The sequence below is a fragment of the Equus przewalskii genome, chromosome 6, assembly GCF_037783145.1.
Source record: "Equus przewalskii isolate Varuska chromosome 6, EquPr2, whole genome shotgun sequence".
Classification (NCBI taxonomy): domain Eukaryota; kingdom Metazoa; phylum Chordata; class Mammalia; order Perissodactyla; family Equidae; genus Equus; species Equus przewalskii.
Window position 1 is genome coordinate 3,215,636 of NC_091836.1, and position 24,817 is coordinate 3,240,452.

At 66.2% G+C, this 24,817-nt stretch overlaps 1 protein-coding gene across 2 annotated transcripts; it reads right to left on the minus strand.

Moving 5' to 3' along the window:
- Window positions 1-24,231, minus strand: SEMA6B (semaphorin 6B). Of its 2 annotated transcripts, none has more exons than XM_070622638.1 (17): window positions 24,092-24,231; window positions 10,511-10,656; window positions 10,269-10,392; window positions 8,937-8,997; window positions 8,711-8,773; window positions 8,187-8,288; window positions 7,752-7,842; window positions 7,356-7,475; window positions 6,955-7,043; window positions 5,000-5,217; window positions 4,363-4,494; window positions 4,029-4,178; window positions 3,381-3,563; window positions 3,151-3,297; window positions 2,407-2,484; window positions 2,232-2,290; window positions 1-1,901 (listed from the first exon to the last, which is right to left on the minus strand). In XM_070622638.1, the coding sequence occupies exons 2-17, from the start codon at window positions 10,626-10,628 to the stop codon at window positions 988-990; spliced, it is 2,649 nt and encodes an 882-aa protein (XP_070478739.1). In that variant the 5' UTR covers window positions 10,629-10,656; window positions 24,092-24,231; the 3' UTR covers window positions 1-987. The 2 variants fall into 2 exon arrangements, with proteins under 2 accessions (XP_070478739.1, XP_070478738.1); XM_070622637.1 differs by lacking the exon at window positions 24,092-24,231 and adding an exon at window positions 11,171-11,497.
- Between the last annotated feature and the right edge of the window lie 586 nt (window positions 24,232-24,817).

Consider the following 24,817-nt stretch of genomic DNA (forward strand, 5'->3'; position numbering starts at 1 on the left):
GCCGGTGGTTGTAAACAGTTTTATTGACGGGGAGGGGGTGGGGGAGGCAGACTCCAGAGAGGAGCCAGGGCTCAGCCGGCCACTCAGCTGGCATGCATGGTCAGCTGGAGGTCAAAGGGGGAGGTCACAAGGGGACAGGTGGCGTGGGACCCTCTGACCACCCTGGGGCCATATTTACAGGGGGGCCCGCCCGCCTTGGCCGCGCCCCCACCCCGAGACCGCCGAGCCCTTTAGACAGCTGCTGCCACAGTGACTTTTGGGCAGGCCCTCCCAGCCCCCCCTGCCTGAACCCCCGTCCCCAGCTCCCCCTGCGACTTCGAACCGGCACCTCGACGGCCCCCCGGCCTTCTGGAAGCCCCGGCGTCAGCTCAGCGACGCCCAGGCCGCTGGGGCCACCGCAGTCGCACACAGACACGCGCACACCGCACGCGCACGCGTGGCCCGCCCCACGCACACGCCGGCAGCAGCCCTCGCGGGCGCACACACACGCACACGCCACCCTCCCCTTCCCGGCCCCTTGCACACGAACACAGCATGCACACGCACACACACCCACACACGCCAGGAGCCTGGGGGAAGGAGGGACTTTTCGGGGGCGGGGGGAGGCGGGGAGGGGCCTCGGGTCTGCGGCTGCGGCCCCCTCTCCCCATCCCACCGCCTCCAAGCCCCCCGGGCCGCAGCCCCGAGAACGGACTTGTGCAATTGAGTAGAAAACAGCAAAAGAAACGCAAATCGAAAACAAACCAAAACCCACGCGCAGAAGGTCACCCGCAAATCGTGGCACGTTCCTCCCGCCCACCGCCCCCCCCAAACTGCCTCAGTGTCCTGCGGCCGCAAGCAGGTGGGGGGCCGGGCTCGTTGTGCTTCCGTGCGGCGGAGGGGGCCTCCCCCGCGGCTGGGGTCGGGGGGCCGGAGCACCCACTCGGAGCCGGGCCCCCGTCCTAGGTTCCTGTGGCTGGCACCGCTGAGGCGTCCGGGGACCCCGGCCTAGGGCACGGGGGGCGCAGTCCTGTCCGGCCCCCCGTAGGACAGCAGGTGGGCCAAGTCCGTGCCGGGCCGGATGTGGCGGCCGCGGTGGCGGTCCCCAGGCCGGCCCTCGCCGCTGTTGAAAGTGTGTGTGCGGCGCAGGGCGGCGGCCGGCGGGGCGTGGGGACCCGGCCTCCGGAGGCTGCCCGTGGGCGGTGGGCTCCAGGGCCGCGGGAGGCTGTCGGCGGCTGAGCTTGGGTCCAAGGGGCCCGTGGGCGCTGACACCACCCGCCGGCGGTCCGGGCTGGCGTGGGGGGTGAGCGGGAAGTCGCCGTGGGAGGCCCGGCCAGGCCGGGTGGCATAGAGGCGGGGATCGGGGATCGGGTCGCCGGGCGCTGGGGGCTGCTCGGGGGCCCGGGCAGGGGCCAGCAGCAGGAGGGAGGACGAGGCGGAGGCGGGGAGCAGGGGGTGGCCGTGCTCCCAGGTGCGGGGGCCCAGCGCATGGGGGTGCGGGGTGGGCAGGCGCTTCTGCGGCAGCGGCGTCTGCTCGGGCGTGGGCAGCAGCCCCGAGTCCAGGTCGTGGGGGCCGCCCTGCAGCAGCGTGGCCTTGGCCCAGCCGTTCTGCATGAGCGGGGCCAGCAGGGCCTCGGGGGGCCCCCCGGCGCCCCCAGCGCCGCCCCGGCCCCCGGGGCCGCCCGCCCGCCGCTCGCCCAGTCGGCTCACGCTCAGCACGGCCTCGCCGCCCCCGTGCGCCAGGATGGCCTCCTTGTCCTTGCGACGGGCCAGCTCGCGCCGCTCGCGGAGGCCCACGTACCAGCCCACGCTGAAGCCGGACACCACGGCGCCCACCACGAAGGCCGCCACCGACGACGTCACCAGCAGGTTCACCGACACCAGCCCGGCACGCTCCTCCGAGAGGCTGGCCCGCAGGAGCCCTGGCCGGCAGAGGGGCGTGAGAGGGGACAGCCAGGGCACGGTCCCCGCGCCTCCCGCTGCCTCGGGCTTATCCGTCCATCCGTCCGTCCGTCTTCTCAAAGTTCATCTGTCTGCCTTGGGCTGTCTCTTTGTCCCTGTCTCTCAGCGTCTCTGTTCCCCTGGCGTCTGTCTGTCCTTCTCCTGCCTCCCCGCCCGGGAGTGGGACCCCCTGCCCGCCCGAAGTCCTGATGGAAGCCAGTCCCCCCACCCCTCTGGGCACAGCGGCAAAGGGTGTGAGGACCAGGACCAGCGTTCAGGGTCCCCAGGCCTCCTACCCACGTCCCACTTACCCGTGCAGTCCCCTAAGCCTGCCGTGCTGGCCCCGGACACGTCCTGCTCGAAGGGGGCTCTAAGGGGGGGGGGGGGGGCGAGAGGCATGGTCAGCAGAAACCCCCGTCAGGGCGCCGAGGTGGGGGAGCCCCGACCATCAGGAGGGTCAGACACCACCCCTCCGCCCCCCGGTACCTGGTGCCAGGGCTCAGGAAGACGCAGGCGCCGTCGGGGGCCCACCCGCAGTAGGGGTCCTGGCTGCCGATACAGTTCCTGGAGCAGACAAGGGGCCCGGGGGGGCCATCAGCCTCGGTCCCTTCCACGGCGGCCCCTGCTATCGACCCCGGGAGTCCTCCTGACAAATCTTTGCAGCGGGGGCCACCCCTGCCCATTTTCCAGATAATGACACTGAGGCTCAACAAAGTTCAGTTTCATCCAAATGGCAGAGGCGGCACCGGAGCCCACACGGTCTGCGCCCTGGCTCCGGGCTGTGGCAACATCATGGCCATGACAGTGGGCGCGGGGTGGGGGTTTGCGTGTGGGGGCCTCACACCGAGCCGAGGGTGGGCTGTGCTTTATCTGCGTGTGATCTTTCCACCTGTTTTAGAGGCAGAGAAACAGCCGCCTCCTTGTCCCCTGGATGCTGCTGCTCTTAAAAATGTCAATCACATCCCGCCCTCCTCCGCCTGCAGCCCTCCAGGCTCCCCTCCCTGGGGGAAGAAGCCGAGTCCTCCCCGTGGCCCCCCAGGCCCCGCACGACCTGCCCGACCCCTCCCTGCCCTCCCTCCTCCCTCTGCTCCTCCCACACGCCTGCCCCAGGGCCTTTGCACAGGCTGTGACCTCCACCCAGCTCATCAGTCAATGAGTCAGGATTGTGCCCTCTGCTCCCATGCTCATCTCCCTGGCCTCCCTCCCCAAAGCCGGCCAGGGGGCACTCACTTCATGCACCCCGAGTACTGCTGGCAGCGGGCCACGGGTACCCGGACCACACAGCGGGGGAAGGCCGCCAGCAGGCCACCCGAGGCCACGTCCAGCTCCAGGCTCAGCAGCCGCTGCCCAGTCTCGCTGCCGCCGGTTCGTCCGCACCTGGGTGAGCGGACAGGTGAGAGTCACGACAGGCGCCCCACCACCCCGCCCGCCACCCCGCGTGCGGCCACGGCCACTCCCACCTGTCGGGCCGGTAGGTCTCGAACTCCTCCAGGAGGACGCTGGGCCCAGTGGCGCCCGGGGCGCTGGCGTTGGGCCACACGAGGAACTTGAGGACAGTGCCCACCTCGGAGCCCAGGAAGACCACGGTTTCGTTGCCCCAGGGCCCGGCGGCCACGTCCACGGCCACGCGCGTCAGCTGGTGCCTGGGCCGGGGCAGGTGGGGGGTCAGGCTGGCCCGCAGCCCTGCGCACCCCCAGCCCGCCTCCCACCTGCACCTGTGGCCCTGAATGTCCCCATTGTCTGGCTCTCTGAGCGTCTCTGTCTCTGACTGTCTCTCTCCATCTTTGTCTCTCTGTGTCTCTCTCCGTCTCCTCGTGTGTCTCTCTGTCTCCATCTCCCCGTGTCTCTCTCTGTCTCTGTCTCCCCATGTCTCTCTCTGTCTCTACGTGTCTCTCTCCATCTCTGCTCCCCCAGGTCTCTCTCTGTCCCTCTTTGTCTCTCTCCATCTCTGTCCCTCTTTGTCTCTCTCCGTCTCTGTCTCCCCGTGTCTCTCCGTCTCTCTGTCTCCGGGCAGCCCGCGCCCACAGCCGTCTTGAGCGCCTGGCTTCAGCGGGGCCGCCCTCCATCCTCCCGCCGTCCCCGGGCCCTGGCCACGCGCAGGCACCCACCGCATGAGGGTGCGCACGATCCAGGGCCCGTGGCCCAGCGAGGGCACGGCCTCGTCCATCAGGGGGTGGGTCTTGACGAAGCTGAGGATGTCGTCGGGGAAGGCGCTGGATGCGTTGTACTGCATGCCGGGAGCCGCGCAGCAGCCGGGCCTGGGGGACGGGGCGGGGTCACGGCGGCCGCGGGGGTCCCGCCACCCTGCTCGGAGGGCTGCCGTGTCCCCCACGTGTGTCACAGGTGCAGCCGGACTCAGCCACGGCTCAAACCCCGTGTGGACGTCCGGCCGTGGGGACAGGCCCCCACATGACACCTGTCCTGGGACGAGGGGGCTCTCACCGGGGCCGCGGCACCTGGTCCTCGGGCACCGGCGTCCAGATGGACTCCGGGGACTTCTGCTCGCGGAAGCGGCCTTCGAACACGGCGGCCACCTGCGTCATGTCAAAGGCGCAGACGGCTGAGCCGGGGATGCTGGTGGGGGGAGTAGAAGAAAGGGAGGTGAGCCCGGGTCGGGGCATGTGGCGGAGGCTGCGTCCTCTGAGCTGCCAGAGGGTCAGTCCCCTGGGCCGGAGACACCACCCACCCGGGTCCTCTCTCTGTTGTTTAAACAACCCAAGCTCATTGCAGCCTCAGGGTCTTTGCACAGGCTGTCCCTCCAACTTGGAACACTCTTCCCTCTTCCTTCATCTCACACCCATTGAAGCCTAATTCCAATGTCCCCTCCTCCAGGAAGCCCTCCCAGATTTCCTCCAAAGGCAAGAGATGAGGACACCCCCCCCCCCCCCACAATCTGCCCAGTTCTGACCAAAGGGCCTTGGAGGGTCAGTGTGTGGCTTTGTCCCACCCTGGCCTGGGGCTGAGACCTCTCCAATCTTTCCGAGCCCAGGACCCAGGGAATGTTTGCCGAGTGACTGTGGGGCCTCTCGGCTCACGTCCACCCGAGGTCCCCCATCCGCTCCCGTTGGGGCACGCTGACCTGTTGCTGGGGGTGGAGAAGACGGCGAGGACCACAGGCCGGCCGCCCAGGCTGACCACGCCCGTGACGGCCTGCAGCACGTTGAAGTAGAAGTGGGAGTCACCGGGCACTGAGCAGTTGAGCCTCGCCTTCAGGAAGGACGTCCACTGCTTCTCCAGCACGCGCGGGGAGCCGCCCACGTCGTTCTTGCACACCCGGGCCACGCGCGACACCACCACCTGGCGCCACAGCGGACACACGGGCGCCTGAGCCCCGGGTCCAGGAAGGCCCATCCGCAGGCCGCGCTGCCCGCCACCCCGGCCGGGAGGAAGGACGCTGGCCCGGGCTCACTGCCCCGTAGCCATCTGGGCGCCAAATCCCCCAGCGGAAACGTGGGGACGACAGTGACGGTCAGAGCAACGTGACAATCGTAATCATCACCGCTTCCATCTATTGGTCGCTCAGTATGTACCAGTACTTCATCCCCATCTTTTCTTGCTGTCCTCCCAAAGCTCTATGAAGGAGGGCTCACTGTAGGGATGGGGAAACTGAGGCACGGAGAAGGGGAAGTGACGAGCCCAAGGTCACACTGGTAGTAAACGGCAGTCTCTGCACTTAACTGTCTGGCTGCGTGATGAATTGAGGGGCCGGATGGATGGGTAGATGGATGGACAGACGAACAGATGGATTGTGGATGGAGGGATGGATAAATGAGTTTGAAGGAGAAAATGATGGATAATGAAGGAGATAATCAATAGATGGAGGGATGGAGGGGTATGTGGATGGATGAATGGTGGATGGATGATGGATGGATGGTGGATGGATGGATGGATGGATGGATGGTGGATGGATGAATGGTGGATGGATGGGTGGGTAGATGGATGCATGGTGGACGGGTGGGTGGGCGGGTGGATGGATGGATGGTGGATGGATGGATGGATGGATGGTGGATAGATGGATGGATGGATGGATGGTGGATGGATGAATGGTGGATGGATGGGTGGGTAGATGGATGCATGGTGGATGGGTGGGTGGGCGGGTGGATGGATGGATGGATGGTGGATAGATGGATGGATGGATGGATGGTGGGTGGGCGGGTGGATGGATGGACGGGTGGAGGGGTGGATGGACGAACAGAAGAGCAGATGGATGCGTGCGTGGATGAATGGGTAGATGGGTGGGTGGGTGGGTGGGTGGATGAAAAGACAGGTAAGTAGATGAACGGTGGTTGCATGGAGAATGAGTGAACGGGTGGGTGGCCCATGGCGATGGGTGAGCAGATGCATGGCTGGACAGAAAGTGGAACAGAATGGACGAGCAGGTTATGAGAGGAGCTGGGTGGCTACGTAACTGGCTACACAGAAGGGTGTGGAGGGAGACGGAGACACGGATGGCGGATGGATGAGCAGAGGGTAGGAGGACAGATCAACGGATGGTTAGGAAAACGAATGAACGGACAGTAGATGGACAAACGGGTGAATAAGTGAGCGAGTGGGACATGCGAGGACAGATATAGAGGAGCATGGAAAAGGTGGGCGAGCGGCCGGCCGGATGGAGGGTGTCTGAGCTGGTGGGTGGGCAGGTGGGTAGCTGGGCATGGCCGGGGGGCGGGCTGAAGAAGAGACAGACGGGCGGCGGAGCAGGCGGGGGAGAGGGCAGATGGATGGACGGTGGAGGGAGGATGGCAGGCGGATGGCGGACGGGCGGGTGGGCAGCACCAGAACCGGATCCCAGGGGTGTGTCGGACTGCAAAGCCGAGACCCTCGCCCAGGGCTGTGCACCCAGGTTCTTCCACAGATGGCTCCACCTCGGGCGCCCGGCCCTTGAGGACCGGGGTTGGGGTGGCACCCTCTCACCCCCCGTGGAGACTCATGGATCCGCCTCTGCTCCCCGCTTCCCACGATCAGAGCCTCTCAGCCCTGCGCCCCGCTACGCCGGCCTCTCTGGGGGGCCGAGGGGGGGGCGTATGGCCTTACCTTCTCCAGAAAGTTAAACTCCATCGCGATCTCCCGGAAAAAGAAGTAGATGTGGCTGCCCCACTCCACCGCGTGGACGAAGTAGGGCTCTGTAGGAGAAGGGGGGTCAGAGCCCAGCCCCCGCCATGAGAAAGCGTGTGCTGGGGCTGGGAACACATCCGCCTGGGTGCTGCTTTTATTATGAAGGGGGGACATCACCCTGCCATACCCTTCTTATAGTTCCATTTCAGGCTTCTAAGCCACCCATTTCCAGCAAGTTCTACTTTAGATCCAACTTAAATCTTTCCTCTAGCTTTAGCTTCAGAGAGACCAGTAGGTTCCAAACACGAGATGGGAGGCCCCTCCCTGTCTCCTTGGAGACTCTTATTCTGGTGAGGGGATTTGATGAATGCCCACCCCACCTTTGAACCACTTGGAATCGTGTTTCACGGTGCGCAGGGTAGGCCGGTCCCCGAGGCTGCGGTAGATGACGGCGTCGATGGCTAGGAAGTCCGTGACGGTGGCCGTGAAGAGCATCCCTTCTGGATGGGGGTGAGTCGAGGGGGAGGCAGGTGAGAGATGAGATCAGAGAGGCCAGGGGCTGGTGGGTCAGAACTTGATCTTCCAGGACTGAGCCCACGTGAATCCTGTCCACACTCCAGGGTATGCCCCAAGCTGAGCCCCGACCCCGGCTGACCCCAACCGTGGTCCCCTAGCCACCTTCTAAACAACCCGGACTCCATTTTCCGGTGGAAAATGCCACCACGCCTTGCTCGGGGACGGGCCCCATCAGAGGGTCAGAGCTGGGGGACACTCACCAGAGAAGAGGGCCACGTTGGCGTGCTTGGGGTCGTACGGGCAGCGGGCCATGCCGCTGATGTTGTCCCCGAGGGGCTGCAGCGTGTCCATCTGGGGGGGGACAGGGTCTGAGTGTCAGGGCTCCTAGCAACTCCCCCGCTCCACCAGCCCCCATTGCAAGGGGAATCCTGGCTCCTGTTGGATGCTGTGTGACTTGCTCAGTCCCTTAACCTCTCTGGGCTCAGCGTGTTGGTCTGTAAATGGCGCTGAGAGTCAATCCTAGTTAAGTGGCTGGGGTTCCCTGACCCCTGCACAGGCCTCCTTTGGGAGCCTCATCCTTAGCTCGAGGTGAGGGGGCAGGAGGGCATATCCAGGAGGGCTTCCTGCAGGAGGTGCCGTGGCCGAGGACAGGGGAGCACAGGCTGGGAGCAGGGCTCCGAGGGGCGGAGACTCACGCTGTAGTTGGCACAGACGGGGTTGAACGCATTGGATCCGCATACGAACAGCGTGGATTCGTCCCGAAGCAGCAGCACCTTCACGAAGTTTCGACACTCGCCCTGGGGAAGCCAAGGTGGGCGTGGCCACGGGGGCGGGGGCGTGGCTACGGCGGAGGGCGGGGCCAGGGAAGACCTGGGGCCTTGCGGGGAGGGGCCAGGGATGTAGGCGTGGCCAGGACGTTAGGGGCGTGGCTCAAATAAAACTGGGCTGGGGGCGTGGCCATGACTGAGGGCGGGGCCAAGATAGGGAAATACTTTGTATCAGCGGCCATTGGAGGGGGTGGAGCTACGGGAAGACCAGGGCTGTGGGCGTGGCCATAACTAAGGACAATTTTGGGGGCGTGGCCAGGCTCTGGGCGTAGCCATGGCAACACCAGGGTCCTAGCCTGGGATGAAAGCCAGGAGGATTTTGCAGTGGGCGTGGCCAGGACGGATCGGGGCGTGGCCAGCGCGGGCTGGGGGCGTGGCCAGGGCCCACTCACCTCCTGCTTGCCCTTCATCCGACACACGTTGATGTCGCTGGGGTTGGAGCGCCAGGTCAGCTTCTGGGGGCACAGGGAGCTGGTGAGGGGAGCGGGGTCCCTGACAGCCCTAGGAACCCCCGCCCGGTAGCCCCGAATCCACCTTGGTCCCCAGGAAAGTGTCAGGTCCCCTTGGTGGGAACCCCGAGCGCTGTCCTCTCTCCCCCCACCTGCAGCCCATCCTCACCCGCTGGTACCGTAGCTCCGAGGACGTGGGGGGCTCCAGCTCCACCCGGTACAGGTTGTCCCTGGGGGGTTGTAGTTAGTGAGACTGGGGGGGCCTAACCCCCCACGTTCCATCCTCCTGGTGGCAGGTGTGGCGTGCAATGTGGCCCATGCCCTCACATGCTTCTGCAACCCCTAACACGCTTCCTCGGGCCCTAAAATGACCCGCAGGTTCTAGCACACCCCGTGGGGCCCTGACCCACCACCTCAGGCTCACACGGCCCCGCCGAGGGCCCTCACTCAACGTGACGAGCTGCCGTGCCCTCAGCTCCTCTCAGTTCCCCGAGGCTGCAGAAAATGCCCCGGCCAGGGTCAGTGGCCACGTCGGGTTAAGTCCAGCGGTCACTTCTCTGTCCTCCTCCCCGTCTCCACAGTGTGTGACCCGGCCAGTCCACCCTCCTCCGGGGAACTCCATCCCCACGCAGCCCCGGACCTGCCACCTGTCCGGCTTCCCTCCCATCTCTCTGGGCCCCCCTCGCTCTCCCTCTTTCTCCCTCATGGGCCCAGGGCTGGGTCCTTGGGTCTCTTCCCTCCCCCACCCGCACCCCTCCTGGGTGGTCTTGTCCACTCTCAGGGCTTGGACCCCATCGATGCCCTCCACGGCCACCATCTTGGTCCAGCATCCATTACTGCCCGCCTGGACCAGTGCAGTCCCCTCTGCCCTGGGGCCTGGCTCCCACCTTCACCTTCAGTCTGTCATCCCCAGAGTAGCCACCAGAGGGCACGTGGAGCCCCCAAGTCAGGGCCCGCCCTCCTCTGCCCGCAGCCCTCCAGGCTCCCACCTCCCTGGTGGGCAGGAGAAGCCCGAGTCCTCCTGTCAGCCCCCCAGGCCCTACCCCACCTGCCCCATCTCCTCCCTGCCCTCCCTCCTCCCTCTCTCCTCCTCCTCCCTCTGCTCTGGCCACACGGGCCTCCTCCCTGTTCCTCCAAAACACCAGGCCCACTCCTGCCCCAGGGCCTTTGCACAGGCTGTGCCGGCTGCCCGGATTTCTCCCTCTCCCCCAGATTTTCCCCATGGCTGTCTCCTCATCATTCAGGTCTCCACTCTAATGTCCCCTCCTCAGGGAAGCCCTGGGGCGCCACTTCAGCACCCTCTGTAGGCACCCAGTGAGTTTTAACTAAACAGGTGTCGCCACCTGTTAACACACCATCACAAGCTCTGGGCTCCAACCACACCCAGAGTCCAGCACCCAGGGGGACACAGTCACACTCCAGCCCAACAACAGGCCCCACCACGCAACGCCCCCAGGAGGACCACCACCGGCTCCCCACACGGCCCGACAGTGCCCCATACCTGTCCCCAATGAACAGCGTCCTGTTGACCCGCAGGACGCGCTGGATGTTGAGGTCCTCAGAGCCCTCTGCGGGGGTCAGGCGGCCCGGCCCGCTGCCCACGAACACGGGGTAGTGGTTCAGGTCTGGGGAGGGGGTGTGGAGGGGTGTGATCCAGGGCTGGGGTAGGCCTGGCCCGGGGAGCCCCCTGGGGGAAGGGGACCCTCCCTCAGGACGCCCCCTGCCCCAGGGACCCCCACTCACAGTCCCTGGGGGCGATGCTGAGCGGCGGCGACTCCTCGGGGAAGAGGCCGTGGGCGCCCCCCAGGAGCAGTAGGAGCAGCAGCGCCGGGCGGGGAGGGGGCGCTCGGGGGGTCCGCATGGCGAGGCCGGGCGACCGGAGGGGACACCTGCGGGCGGGGGCGGGACGCTGAGCGGCGGCAGATGGCGCTCCCGAGCCACGGTGGCCCGGCCCTTCGCTCCCCAGAAAAAGCCCCACAAAGATCCCAATTCAAACAATAACATCCGCCGGGGCAAGACAGTAATAGTTCCAGCGCCTATTTTATTATCCGAACGGCTTTCCGATGCCATTTGCATTAAAACACAAAAACCTTAAAATGAAAGGTTCAAAAAAAAAAAAACACATTTAGAAACCACAATCTGGGAAGCCCAAGACTTTAGAATTGCAGAATATTCCAGCTGGCCCGGGCCTCTCAGAGACCCCCGGTCAGAGTGATTGCCTTCCCGAGTTCAGACTTTCGGGCCTCTGCTGGAATACCTCTGTGATGGGAGCCTCACTACCTCTCCGGGTGGGGGGGCCGGTCTCCCACGCCGGTTCAAAGGAATTTGAAGAACCTTCCAGGCGTTTGGAGCAGAGGCGCCCCAGGGGGTGACGGGGTTGGTGGGAGTGTGGCCAGAACTCACCCGCTGGTACCCAGCCCTCCAAGCCCCTTCCAGAAGGGGGGGCAGCCCGGAGGTGCCGAATAAGAATGCATCAGCCTCGTCCATCCGGGAAGTCTCTGGCGAGCCCCATGCCTCAGTTTCCCCGTCGGAGCAGCAAGGACATCTCGGAGCCCTTGCCCCGACCTGGGGCCCCAGGGGTGCGCCCCGGGGAAGCGAGGGCGGTGCGGGAACTTTGGCCCCGGAGTGCCTGCCTCTGAGGACTCGGGGCCCAAAACAGGAAGGCCCTGCGTGGCCCGGCACGGCTTCCTCCCCGTGACCCTCGACTTCCAGGATTTGTGACTCAGCGGACGCCCGGATCCCACGTGTGCGCGGTCACGGCCCCACTTCCCCGGGTTTCCTTCCCTGACTCCTCCCCGCCTCCTCGGCCTCTCGGGCTCCCAGGGACCCCCGAGCCAGGGCCCTGCCGCCGCCGCTCGGCATTCAAGGCCCCCGCTGCCTACCCCGCCCCACAGCCCCTCGCCCGCCTGCCGGGTCAGCCTGGCCTCTCGGGCCTCCGTCCACTCTGTGCCTTTTTTGTTTTTTTTTAACATTTTTTTACATTGTGGCAAAACGTATATAGCATGAAATTGGCCGTCCTCACCATTTTCAGGGCCCAGCTCAGCGGCATGAAGCACATTCACACGGTTGTGCCACCGTCCCCTCCATCCGTCTCCAGAACTTTCCATCTCCCCAAACTGCAGCTCTGTCCCCATGAAACACTGACTCCCACCCCTCCCCCAGCCCCTGGCCCCCCATCCCCTTTCTGTCTCTGTGGCTGTGGCTCCTCTGGGGACCTCCTGTGAGTGGACCATGCAGTGTGTCCCTCTGTGTCTGGCTCATGTCCCTGAGCATCACGTCCTCCAGGTCCCTCCACGCTGGAGCAGGTCTCAGGATCTCCTTCCTTTTCACGGCTGCGTAATATTCCAGGGTCTGGATGGACACATTGTGTTTCTCCATCTCCATCCGTGGACACTCGGGTTGCCTCCACCTCTTGGCGATTGTGAATTCCGCTGCTGTGCACACGGGGGTGCAAATGTCTTCAGGACCCTGCTTTCAAATCTTCTGGGTCTGTCCCCAGGAGCGGGACTGCCGGGTCACGCGGTCATCCTAGGTTTGACTTCTGAGGAACCACCATCCTGTTCTCCAGGGGGGCTGCTCCCTTTTTCATCCCCGCCACCAAAGCCCAGGGTCCCAATTTTTCCACCTCCTCACCGCCGCGTTATTTTCTGACGGCAGCCGCCCTAAGGGGTGTGAGCTGTGCCTTCTCCCCCGCCCCGATGTTTCATCAGAACAATATTTAACTTAAGAAACTTCGAAACGACAGCTTCCATTTACCGTCCACGCAGCATCGTGGCTGGGGGCGCGGCTCCAGAGCCCGGCGGCCAGGGTTCAAACCCCAGCTCTGCCGTTTACATGCTGTGTGACCCCCGGGCAGGTCAGCCCCCTCTCTGAGCCTCAGTTTCCTCATCTATAAAACGGGCATGGTGACAGGACTGACCTCAGAGGCCTGGGGGGTGTTAGCACGGCTCCTGGCACACAATAGGTGCTCAAGAAACACTTATGCTCATTGCTGTTGGTGGTGGTGTCATGTTAAGCACCGGACGCTGGGCCGTGTGGCTTCCAGGAACAGTTCATGACCCCCCTCCATGGCTCTAGCGGGGTTGCTGCCACATTGAGCGCATTCTGCAGATGGGGAAACTGAGGCACCGATGAGGGGCCTCGAGGGAGGACCGGGCCCGGGGCTCTCTGGCTCCGGAATCTGGCTCCAAGGTGTTGGGCACGGTCGTAGCAAGATTAATAAGGTGAGGGTCGCTCGTCCCTCACCCCCGGGGGACCAGTAGCCATTAATACCCAGCTCGCAGACGGGCAGACTGAGGCCCAGGTGCGGAGGGGACCTCAGGGCTCGTTTTCCCCAACTTTGCGACGCAGCCACTCGGGGTCCCCGTCGTCCTCGCACCACGGCTGCCTCCAGCCCCACAGAGCGGCCCGAGGACCCCGCGACCCCAGCCGGGCTGTTCCGGCCTCACACTCGCTTTTCCTCCAGGATCGCCGACGCAGCGACGGCCCCAGCGTCCCTGAGCCGAAGGCCGCGGCGTCCGCCTCCCTGTCCCCTGTGTGGCCTGTGTCACCACTGCTCTGAGCGCCCCCTAGCCCGGCTCCCGCCTCCCACCCGGTCCCCAGGCCTCCGGGCCTCCGCCCCTTCCACATCCTCCTCACGGTGGCAAAGGATCTTTCTAGAACTCAGACCTTCTCTGCTTCTGCCCCGCCCTAAACCAGGGTGTCCCCTCGGCTCTGCTGACATCGGGGCCGGGTCATCTCGGTGGGGCCGTCCTGGGCGCTGCGGGGGGCTGAGCAGCATCCCTGGTCCCCACCCACTTGATGCCAGGAGCACCCCCAGTGTGACAGGCACAGATGTCCCCAGACATCGTCCTGTGGCCCTTAGGATGGAAACCCACCCCCAGCTGGAAACCTGTGCTCTAAACCCTTCTATAGCTCCCTAGTGCCCTCGGAATGAAATCCCAGCTTGCCCCCTCCCTTCCATCTCCACCTCTGGGCGTCTAGCACATGCTGTTCCCGCTGCCTGAACACTTTCCTCCTGCTCCCAGGAACCAGGTGAACCCTGAGGTCTCAGACGCCTCCTCCAGGGAGCCTTTCCAGATCTGCCCGGACTGGCTTCGCCCTGGGCACCCCCCCGACGGTGCGGCCCCCGTCAGCGCCCCGATCACCGCATCTTCTAAGCGCCTGGTTAAGCGTCCATCTTCCCCCCTGGACTGGGAGGCCCCTGCGGGGGTGGGACTGGGTCTGTCGCGGCCGCCACTGCGTCCCCATCACCGGGCATGCAGTAGGAGCTCAATAAATAATAAAAACAGTGAACACCAAGCACTTGTTGTGTGCCTGGCATTGCGGTGAGAACTTAACTCGTTAATCGGCTCAACACGCCCACGAGGTGGGTGCTGTCAATACACCCCTTATACACGTGGGGAAACTGAGGCACGGAGCGCCAAGGTCATTGGCCCAGAGAGAAGCGGTGCGGCCGAGCCTGAAACCTGCTGAATCAGCCTGAGTTCTTTCCACGATAATGCAGAACTGGAGCCCACGTGCTCTTTTGGGGGGGTCTGGGCCACTTCGGGGCTGCCTCGCAGGCCCTGGCCTCAGTTTACCCCCCTGACCCGGAGTTCCCGGAGGCCTCAGCACCTCCCCCACCCTCTCCAAGACCATCTGCTTCTCTTCGTGAAACTCGAGGCGCCCCTGCCAGCAGCCGCCCGGCGCCCGGCGCCCGGAAGCGGCCCCACCACCTGCCCCGCCACCTGGCCCCCCGGAGCCACCCAGGGCAGCAGAGGGGGGTGCCGCGGGCATGCAGGGCTCCCCCTGCAGCCCTGGGGACACGCGTGCACGGCCCCAGGGACGGTTACAAAGCCGTGAGCGCCAGCCCCTACCCATGCCGCCTGACCCCTCAACGGTCACTCAACTCTTGGCACACGGTCCCACTGCTCAGATGGGGAAACTGAGGCAGAGATGGACATTCCCTCGAGGCCACCTGACTTCATCGCCTCCCACCCTCCTGAGGCCCCCGGACCATCCTCCTAGGGGACCCTGCCGCCTCAGTTACTATCACTTCGTCATAGCTTCGAATTTCCTTCTGGAACATTCCTCCCACCTGGGGCGTCTTCGGGCCGGGGAGTCTGGGCTCCTTGTGGCCCCTGACCCCCCCGGGTATAAATTTTAGGGTCAGCTAGAAAGTTCCGAGAGCTCAAGTCACGTCTGGGACTTGTGCCCCGACCCCCGGGCCCCCAGCCTCCTTCCCTCACCCTCACGTTCGAGGCCAGCAAGGCCCGTGCGCTCTGCCTGCGAACGGATCCCGAATTCTGGTCCCTTCCAGGGCGGCCCCCTCGTCCAGCGGTCACCTCCGGCCTGGACCAGGGCAGCCTGTGCTCCCCGCAGTCGCCACCAGAGGGCGCCCGGGAGCCCTGAGTCGGGCCCGCCGCCTCTGCCCGCAGCCCTCCAGGCTCCCACTCCCTCGCAGAGAAGCCGAGTCCTCCCCGCGGCCCCCCACGTCCTGCCCGTCCCCTCCCCGCCCTCCCTCCTCCCTCCCTCCCACTCCTCCCTCTGCTCCAGCCACATGGCCTTCTCGCTGCGCCTCCAAACACGAGGCCCGTCCTGCCCCAGGGCCTTTGCACGGGCTGTGCCCCCACACCTGTCTCTTCTCTCAGATACCCACATGGCTCTCCCGAGATTTCAAGTCTCACCTCCTCCGAGAGACCCCCTGGCCACCATCCGGGATCCGCAGCCTCCTCCCTCCCCGGGCACCCCCACCCCCATCTGGTGTCACACACCCTTAGACTGAGAGGGGTCCTCCGACCAGCAGCCTCAGTCTCCCTCGGGAGCCGCAGGGAAGGCAGAGCCCCGGCCCCCCCAGACCTGCCCAACCGGAGCCCGCGTCTCAGCCGGATCGCGCAGGGACCCCGGGGCACAAGAATCCTGAGACGCTCGCCTTGTGCCCGGATGTCCCCCCAGGAAGGTGCTGTCTGGATCCCCCCACCCCCCACCCCGTGGTGGCTTTGGGGCCGTCACTTTCCGAGGCCCAATTCACGGCGGGCGCCAGGCTGCCCAACGCGCATGCGCACGCGCCCTCCCACCCCGCCCAGCCCCCTCTCGCTGGCCGGCTGGGGAAACTGAGGCCCCCAGAGGGAGAGCTGGGCGGACGACACGGGCCGCTGAAGAGCCTCGAGTCAGCAGCTCGGTCCCCGCGTCACACGGCCCGGGTTCCACCCCCGGCTCTGCCTCCAGCAGCCGCCACCCCCTGCCTGGGCCTCAGTTTCCCCATCGACCACCTGTGGCTGTTTCACTGCAGCGAGGGACGGAAGGCCCAACGGAAGCCACGCACGTGGGTGGCCTCCGATGTCCCCGAGGCTGGGGGCGAAACGCGAACCCCGTTATTTGCAGCGTCATCAACGGAGTCATTATTATTATTAATATTGTCACTGTCGTTGCTATTATTCAAGAAATAATAATATGTTTCAATTCGGGCGCCGGAGGACCCGGCCGCATGCTCCCTGGAATCAGCCGGCTTAGGGAGGACCCCGTCCATCTGCCACAAGCCCCTCCTGGGCCAGAGGCTGCCGGCAGCGCACGGCGGGGGGCTGGCGCTCGGGTCCCTCCTGTACTGGCGTCACCAGCTCCGCTCAGGCCCTGCGCCTGCCCTGCTCTAACACCCTCCATGGCTCCCTTGTACCCAAGGAGGAACAGCCGATTTCCCCGCCTTGACGCTTAGGGAGCCTCCCGGCCTCCTCCCGCTCGCCCTCCCCGCCTGCCAGGCGCGCCCCGAAGCCACCAGCCCGCCCCCCGGCCCTGGCTCAGGTGGTGCCCTCTGCCCCCGGGGCCCCCGCCCCATCACCCAGACGTAGTATCGTCACTCTCCCTCCTTAAAGCCCCACAGCCAACTCCCACCCACCAGCCGAGGCCACATGTGCACGTCCCCTCCTCCAGGAAGCCTTCCCTGACGGCCCTGGCCTCCAGCCTCAGTTTCCCCGGGGCTCCCGGGAGCCATGCCTCCTCCCTCGGCAACCCAGGAGCGTCTGCGTCCGGCTCTGGCTCCCTGTGCCCGGCATCGGGAGCTCTTCATCGGATCCTTGTGTGAGCCATTATTGAGCGCCAGCTGTGTGCACCAGACACTGTTCCAGGCGTGGGGACACTGCTGTGACCAGGACAGCGGCAAAGTCCTGCCCTCGGGGGGCTCCCGGTTCCCTGGGGAGACGGAGGTGCGCACGGTGCCAGGTAACAGGGCTCGGAAACTTCTGGTAACGATGAGGAACACGACGGCCCAAATCCACAGAAAGACAGCAGTGATGGAGGAGCTGGAACCGCTCAGGGAGCAGCAGGAACGTCCCGGGGGGGCTGCCCTTCACGACGGGGACCCCGGGGACTCGGCCCCTTTTCCAGACAAGACCCGGAGCCCCGAGTTTCTCGTCTGTCCAACGGGGCGCTGGAACCCGACCGGGTCCACGCGCTCGCTCTCCGTGAAATCACCCTGCTGGGTGACCTTGGGCCAGCGGCTCGCCCTCTCTGGGCCTCTCTGCACCACGGCAGGGCCTCGGCGACGCGGGGCCAGGCTCGGACCCCCGTTTCTCCATCTGCCACGGCAGCTCCGGTTCCACAGGAGGAGCTGCTGTCGCCCGGCCAGCGTCCCCGGGCGGATCGGGTGACCGCGCAGCCGGGCCCGCGCCGTCCAGGTCTGGTTACGGCCGTGCTTCCAGCTGCCCCACAGCTGCCGCCGCCGCCCGGGCTGTCTAGGAACGGGGCCCGCAGCCGGGGGTCCCTCTCCTGCCCGGGACGCGCCCAGGGCGTCCTCCCCTCCATCCTCAACCCTCCTCCCTGTGTTCTCGAATCCCGGAGCCTCAGTTTCCCCATCAGTGAACCCAGAACCCGCGTCGGGTGATCACGAGGTGCTCAGAAACGGTGCCAACTGCTGTGCAGCCTTGGGTTACATCCTTCCCCTCTCTGGTCTTGCTTCCTCCTCTGTAAATGGCGCACGAGGACATCGGCTCCCCAGGGCAGTGGCCTGACACACAGTAGATGCGAAGACTCGATGAAGCCCCTACTGTGCGCCAGGCGCGGGCCAGCCCTTCCCGGGTGGGAACTCGCCTCCTGCCCACCCCAGCCCCGTGCGGCAGAGACCGGCACCCTCGTCCCCATGCCGCAGAAGGAACAAGCGAGGCTCAGAGAGGCGAAGCCACTTGGCCAAAGTCACACAGCACGGGAGGCTGTGGACGAGACTGGAACCCAGGCCCGGTGGGTTGGGTCTCCCGCCTCTCGCGGACATTTGCTGAGCGTCCCCGAGGAGCCATCTGTCGCCGGGGCCTAAAGGAACATTCTGGAGCAGAGACCCAGACAGAGGCTGCCCCGTGCCCGTCCCCGGGCCACTCAGGGAGCAGCCAGGTGGCAGAGGCGGGACCTCGAGGCTGGGACACGGACCGGGATGGGGGGCTCCCGGGTCATTAACTGGAATCTCGGTTCGGAAACTGGGCCACCAGGAGGCAAACCGGAAGCAGCAACTGGTAAGGGGGGGTGGGGACACATTCCGGGGCATTCCGCCACCATCGGAGGAAGCCCCAGTGTCACTGGGAGGGGACCGGGGAGGGGGCCGGGCGCCCACAGGTTCCCAAGTTGGGGGGCCCCCCGGGCAGATAGACCCCGCCCTCGGCCCCAATTTGGAGGAAATTCGGAAAAAGTGGGGCCCCATTTTGGGGGACACAGACGTGGTCCCCGCCCTCGGGGTCGCGGTCTGAGGGCAGAGGAGGAGTCGGTCCCCTCAGCGGGGTTCTCCCCTCCCCCAGGCTGAGCCCCCCACCCCACGGGGAGGCCACGGGGGACCCCCACGGGGGACGGCAGGGGGACAGAAGCGGGGCAGGAGGCAGGCGGGGCCCCGCCAAGCGCTGCTGGGAACGGAAGACCTGGCGAAGGAACTCGGAGAAGACAAAGGCGGGAAACAGGTCCCGGGGGGGACGGCCCCGGGGTCAGAGCGGACCACAAGGCCCGTGAGTCAGGGCTCAGGAATGGCAGGCGGAGGGCGGGGGACGCGGGCCCCGGGGGAGGGGGCGTGAGAACTGGGCCTCCGCGGGGCCCCCCGTTCGCTGGGGGACCTCGGGGAATCGGCCACCCCGGCCCGGGCCCCTTTTCTCCACAGAGCTGGGGCTCCGAGCTTCAAAGCGGAGTAAGAGCGGACACTTATGGAGCGCCGACTGTGTTCCAGGCCCCGTGCCACCGGCTTTCCGGAAAGCGCTGCTGGGAGGGGTTCTTCGCGTCATTTTACAGGCGAAGAAACTGAGGCCCAGAGAGGGCGAGTGAGACGCCTGAGGTTGCACAGCGAGGAAGTGGCCGTCCTGGGATTCCAGCCCAGGCCATGGGGTACAGACGCCACCTGCCCCGGAGAAAGGGGCTCCCAGTCAGTCCCCACGTGCTCCCATCAGCGAGTCCAGAATCTTCCCCGTCCACCCGCTTCTTTCCCCTCTACCGCCGCAGCCTGGCCGGCCCCCAGCATCCTCCCCTGGACCAGCTGGGTCCCCTCTGCCCTGGTCCCCTGGCCCCCGGCTCCCATCCTTGCCCCCCGCAGTCTGTGCTCCCCGCAGCCCCCGCCAGAGGGCACTGGGGGCCCCTGAGTCCTTCCCACCCTCCTCCTCGCGCAGCCCTCGAGGCTCCCATCTCCCTCGGGGAGAAGCCGAGTCCTCCCCGCGGCCCCCCAGGCCCCGCACGACCTGCCCCGTCCCCTCCCCGCCCTCCCTCCTCCCTCTCTCCCCCTCCTCCCTCTGCTCCAGCCACACGGCCTCCTCGCTGCTCCTCCCACAGCCCAGGCCCGGGCCTGCCCCAGGGCCTTTGCACGTGCTGTGCCCGGTGCCTGGAATGCTCTTCCTCCAGATCTCTGCACGACCGGCTCCTCCTCATTTTCCAGCTCTTGGCTCAAATGACACCTCCTCAGAGACACCCTCTGTGACACCAGCAGCTAAAACGGCCCCCCCTTCTCAGCTACAACACCCCGCTTACTGCCCTCAGGGCTCGAGTCATCCAGATTTATTTTTTTTCCCTGAGTAAGTCCCCCCCTCCAGCCAGGAGCTCGACAAAGGCAGGGCCGGGTCGGCCTCGGTCACTGAGGTCCCCAGCACCTGGCACAGTGGAGGGGCTCATGGGATATCTGTCCACTGGTCACACGACAGCAAAGACCCCTCCAGCTCCCATGAGACCTGGGCTGAGGCCACAAGTCTCTGCTTTCCAAAGTTATTCCTTTTTCCAGAAAAAACCCACAAAAAGCCAGAACTATGCCCGGCATGTTGCCGGCCTCCTCTTGTTTGAACGTTTAACCCTAAGGGAGAGAGAAGAGCAGCATCTATATATTACAGAGGGGGAAACTGAGTCTCAGAGAGGGTGCGTGAGTGAGTGAAGAGATGGATCCAAACCCAGGTAAGCCTGATCCGACCAGGCAGTCTCTGAGGGCGAGAATTCAGAGTCTCGGCTCCCTGGGGCCTCTGACTCCTTGGGCTCCGGGTAAGGGAGCAGGTTCTGAAACCATCAGCAAACACGTGGCCTCCTCGGGTGAACTCCTACATATCCGTCACGGCCCTAGCAGCAATGCCCCTCTTTGGTGCATCTTCCCTGATCCCCTGGGCAGAGCCCAACCGTCCCCAGCCCATTCGCTCCCTTTGTCCCGGCCCTGAGCCCACGTAGCAGAGAGGGCCACTGTCTGCCTCTGTGTCCCCTCCTCCAGCCCGGAGGCGCCTTGAGGGCCAACTAGTCACCACAGCTGAATCCTCTCTCTGGGATCACAGTGTCACCCAGCACCGGGCATGACACACGGGGGGCCCCTGGGAGCGTCTGTTGAGTGACTGATCTCCCCAACGGCCCCGGACCAGGGCGCCCCCAGGACCCCCTGAGTACCCACAATCCTTCGGGCTCCTGCAGTCGGGAAGTTCTCTCCTAGGTCTGCCCTTGGACGGCAGGCTCGGCCGGGGCCAAGGTGGATCCTGGGAAATGTAGTCCTCACTAGGCTGGGCCTTCCTCCCAGCAGGTCCTGGGGCGGCCACCTTTGGTCCCTGGGGCCGGACAGCGAAGGGTCACCGAGGGCAGCTGGGGGGAGGCCCCGTCTCCCTGCCCGGGGGGACGGAGGAGGGGTCCCCCACCTCCCGTGTCCCCTCCTGACGCCACTTTCTCTGGACGTCCCCAAAGGACAGGGGACAAACAACCTGGACAGTAAAGGAGAATCATATGGCTTAGGCCGCTCACTGAGCCTGCGCCGTCCGCCACACTGGGGGTGTTGAGGCCGCCTCGAGCCTCAGTTTCCCTTTTTCCACTCAACACGGCCACCCCGACAGTCCACCAGCATCCCTGCTGGGTCTTAGAGGAGGATCAGTCTGGGGGTCCGCGGCCCCTTCAATGGCTTAGAACTTCAGAATGATGGGCTCTTAAACGTGACGGTTCAGAAAACCCGCAACCCCTGGACATTTCAAAGAAATCTGGATGGTCACCTGGGCCTGATGGGGATCAGAATGATTCTTCCAGGATTCTGGAAAGATGGCTGTCCAACCTCACTTGCTTGCCTCCAAGGACGGGAGGCTCAGCACCTCTCTGAGCAGCTCGCTTGGTTTCCAGGAGCCTGTCTCTGTGGCTGCTGCAGGTCTGAAGCATTGCCCATTCCCTCCTCTGCTCTAAAACCTTCCATTGGCTCCCTACTGCCCTTGGGATAAAGCCCGCTCTGCAGCCTGGCGTTCCCGGCCCCTACCCACCTCTCAGGCTTAAATGCTCACTGTCTCCCATCCTTAAAACAGCCCAGGCACTCAGCGCTCCCCCAGCACACCCCGCCGTGGCTATCCTTGCCACTCCCGCCATCTGGAGTCCCTGTCCCCTCTCTCCTCCTGGCAACATGCTTCTCAGCCTTCAAGCCCAGTGCCGGCACCCCCTCCTCCAGGCAGCCCTCCCTGCCTCCCCCTCTCCTGCCTCCGCCCGAGGCCTCTCCGGGCCCCCAGCATCGCCCATCACAGGACAGGGCCACACCCCGGGGCCGGCCAGGGACGCCTCCTTCCCGGGAGACGGGCAGCGGCCGGCGCGTCCTTCAGCCCCCGGGGACCCAGCTCACCTGGCCCGCCGCTGACGTCAGGGTTACCTTGCCAAGGACACTTGGGTTTCTGTCTCCCGGGCCAGCCCCCGGGAACCCAGCAAGGCCCGTCCCAAGGCCAGGTCACACTGCGGACGCCAACCCCCCACAGCGCCCATCTCCAGAACCTTCCGTGCCCCGTGGACAGCCCGGAGCCCAGAGGAGGAACGGCCCCTCCCAGGGGACAAATTCCCTCTCACCTCACAGCACAGGAGGCGACAGGACCCTGAGGACCCACGGGCCACGGAGGGAGGGGTAACAAACAGGTCCAGGGTGTTCTCGGGTGACTTCTCTCTCTGCCTCGTCTCCCTCCACTCAGGTCCTGAAACCAAGAGCTCCTCCCGGGGTGACCACAGCCCAGAGAGGGCTAGCGACCGGGCTGAGGCCACACAGCGGCGTCCTGCCCTCAGTCCCCTTCTGTGCCCTCTAAGCCCAATTTTAGGGGGGCCGGGGGCGGGGCGTTGGAGCTCCAGGCCCAATTTCTGCCCAGCCCAGGCCCAAGCAGCCCCAGGGACGGAGGGGCCTGGCTCCCCTCTTCGCCCCCTCTGCCGCCTGCCTGGGCCTCAGTTTCCCCATCTGCTCTTAGGACGGACACACTACAGTTTAATGCAGTTTCCGCCAGGCTGCCACCCACCCACCACCCAAGGGGGTCTCCTAGGGGCCACCGTGACCCCCAGCTGCCACTCCCGGGCCAGCCCTGACCCCGCTCACGACCCCCAGCCACCCACCCACATCCTGTACTCGCTCTAAATCGGGTTGACCGCCATTGTCCAGGAACACCCCAAATTTCACCCCTAAAAGAAACCGTGTCGGCCAGGATGTGGGCCAGGGGCTGGGGGCTGTGTGAGGCCATGGGGGAGGGGGTGTCCCAGGGGGGCTGACTTTTATTTTGGAGAGGGGATTTGGACCCCTTGAGAAGGAACCCAGAAAAATAAGAAGGGATGCAATTTTGCAAATAGAGTGGGGGGCAAGGGGGGCCTTCTGGAGCACCAGCCATTAGGCCCCTGTTCCCCCAAAGCTTGAGGGCCCCCCTCCTAACGCAAGCCCAGGTCCCCTCCAGCCTGGGGGTCAAAGCTGACAACCTCACGGGGAGGCTGCTAAGAGCTCAGCCCTAAAGGGCCACACAGGGGCTGAGGGTCTATGACCCGCCCCCAGCCCCGGGACTCCAGCTCCAGCGTCTACACGTCCCCCCCGGGCAGGGGCAGGGCCGGGGGTTCCCACCAGCAGCGCCCCCTCTGGGAGGCGCCCCAAACTCGGAGGGCGCCCGGAGGCGGAGAGCAGGACAGGGGGGCACGTGACCCCCGCCCCGGGGACCAATCAGCGCCCGCAGGAGGGGGGCCCCACTCTGCGCCCCCCACCCCGCCCGGCGCGCACGGAGAGAGACGCTTTCTTTGTCCCTTTGTCAGCTCTTGGGGGGCTCCGAACCCCCGGGCCCCCCCTGCAGAGGCGGATCCGGCCTGGCCGGCCCTCCCCCCGCCCCCCGCCCCCCGCTGCCGCTCCCCGGGGGCTCGGGCCCTGGACTCGTTCCGGGCCGGCGTGAGCCTGGAGAGGGCTCCGGGGCGCCCAAGGCGCGGCGGCTGGAGCGCGGAGTGGGGCGGAGGGGCCTTGCCGCGCCGGGACCACCTCAGCAGCCCGGGGTCGGCCCGGACTTAGCTCTCAGGGCCCCGCCCCCCAACACCACCCCCAGCCCCGGCCAGCAGGCCCCCTGCCTGCCCTGAACCCCCCACCTGGGCCCCAATCCAGCTCCCCAGCGGCGCAGCCGCGAGCCCCCATCATTGTGCCTCCCACGGCCCCCCCCAGGACAAAATCGCCACCCGCTGCGGTGCCGCCAGCACCCCCATTATAGCCGCACATCCAGGCCCCCAGTCCACGATCCAGGGGCCCCCCCCTCGGCTGCGGTGCCATGAGACACCCCCATGATGGAGCCTCATTCAGCGCCCCAGGCCCAAATCGAGCCCCGGAAAGGCGCTGCTACCGGAGCCCCATCACACCGCTCCAGACAGCAACCCCCCCAAATGCAGCCCCCTCCCCAGCTGCGTGGCCCACAGAGACTGGCCTTATAGCGCTCGAACCTCCCCCTCCCCGGCCCCAAATCCATCGCCCTCTCGCTGGTGGGGCCCTCGGGGCCCCCACCCGAGTGCCCGACCCGGCCACCGCAGCCGACAATTGGGGCCCCCAGCTGCGTGCCGACAGACCCCCCCCACCCCCAACGGCGAGCACCTCCCCCCACCCCCAGCCCCTCGCAGACGCCCCGGGGCGCTTACCTCGGAGCCGCGGGCGCCGCGAGTGCGCGGGAGGGAGCGCGAGGGCGGAGGGCGCGGGCGGGGGCCGTGCGCGCACCTGTCCCGCCGGCCGCTCAGCCCGGCATCCCGGGGGGGGGCGCTGGGGGCGCGCGCTCTCCCCGCCCCCGGGCCCGCGGCGCTGCGCGGGGGAGGGGGCTCAGCCCCGGTCCCCGGCGCGCTGGCGTCGGCTCCGGGGGGGGCGCTGCGCGGCGGCCGGACCGGGGGCGCGCCGCGGCCGCATCTCCTCCGCCCGCCGCGGCCGCCGCTGCGACTCGCGGCTCCGCCACCTCCGCCCCCCCCCCCCCGCCCTCTTCGGCACCCCACCCAAAGCCGGGCCGGAGCCGCGCAAAACCCGGCGCGGAGCGGAGGGCGGAGCCGGGTGGGCGGCCCGGAGGCGCTGGGCTGGAGGAGGAGGGTGGGGGAGGGATGGGGGAGCGACCCGAGAAAAGGCGCTCTGCTTTTGTGCGCGGGGGCCGCCTAATGGGTCCCCCTGACTTCCCGCCCCGGTCCACGCCGGCCACACCGCATCCCAGGACCCATCCCCCGTCAGCTCCCCCGGGGAGGATGGCGAGGATGCGCGCGCGCGTCAGGAGCCCCCGTGGTCCCCATGGCCCCCTTCCTGCGTGAGGTCGTTTGTTCGGTCCACAAGCATTACCTTTAACAACGTTCGGTGGACTTGTGAGGAAACTGAGGCACGGGGAGGCGTCT

What these genes read in the sequence shown, in the direction of transcription:
- SEMA6B (XM_070622637.1), bottom strand. Translation starts at nt 11,241, where the DNA reads ATGCATTCTTATTCGGCACCTCCGGGCTGCCCCCCCTTCTGGAAGGGG. An exon ending in GGAGGGCTGGGTACCAGCGG is followed by an intron (nt 10,657 to 11,170) that starts GTGAGTTCTGGC and finishes CCCCGCCCGCAG; the next exon opens with GTGTCCCCTCCGGTCGCCCG. An exon ending in GACCAGGTGCCGCGGCCCCG is followed by an intron (nt 4,179 to 4,362) that starts GTGAGAGCCCCC and finishes CCCGTCCCCCAG; the next exon opens with GCCCGGCTGCTGCGCGGCTC.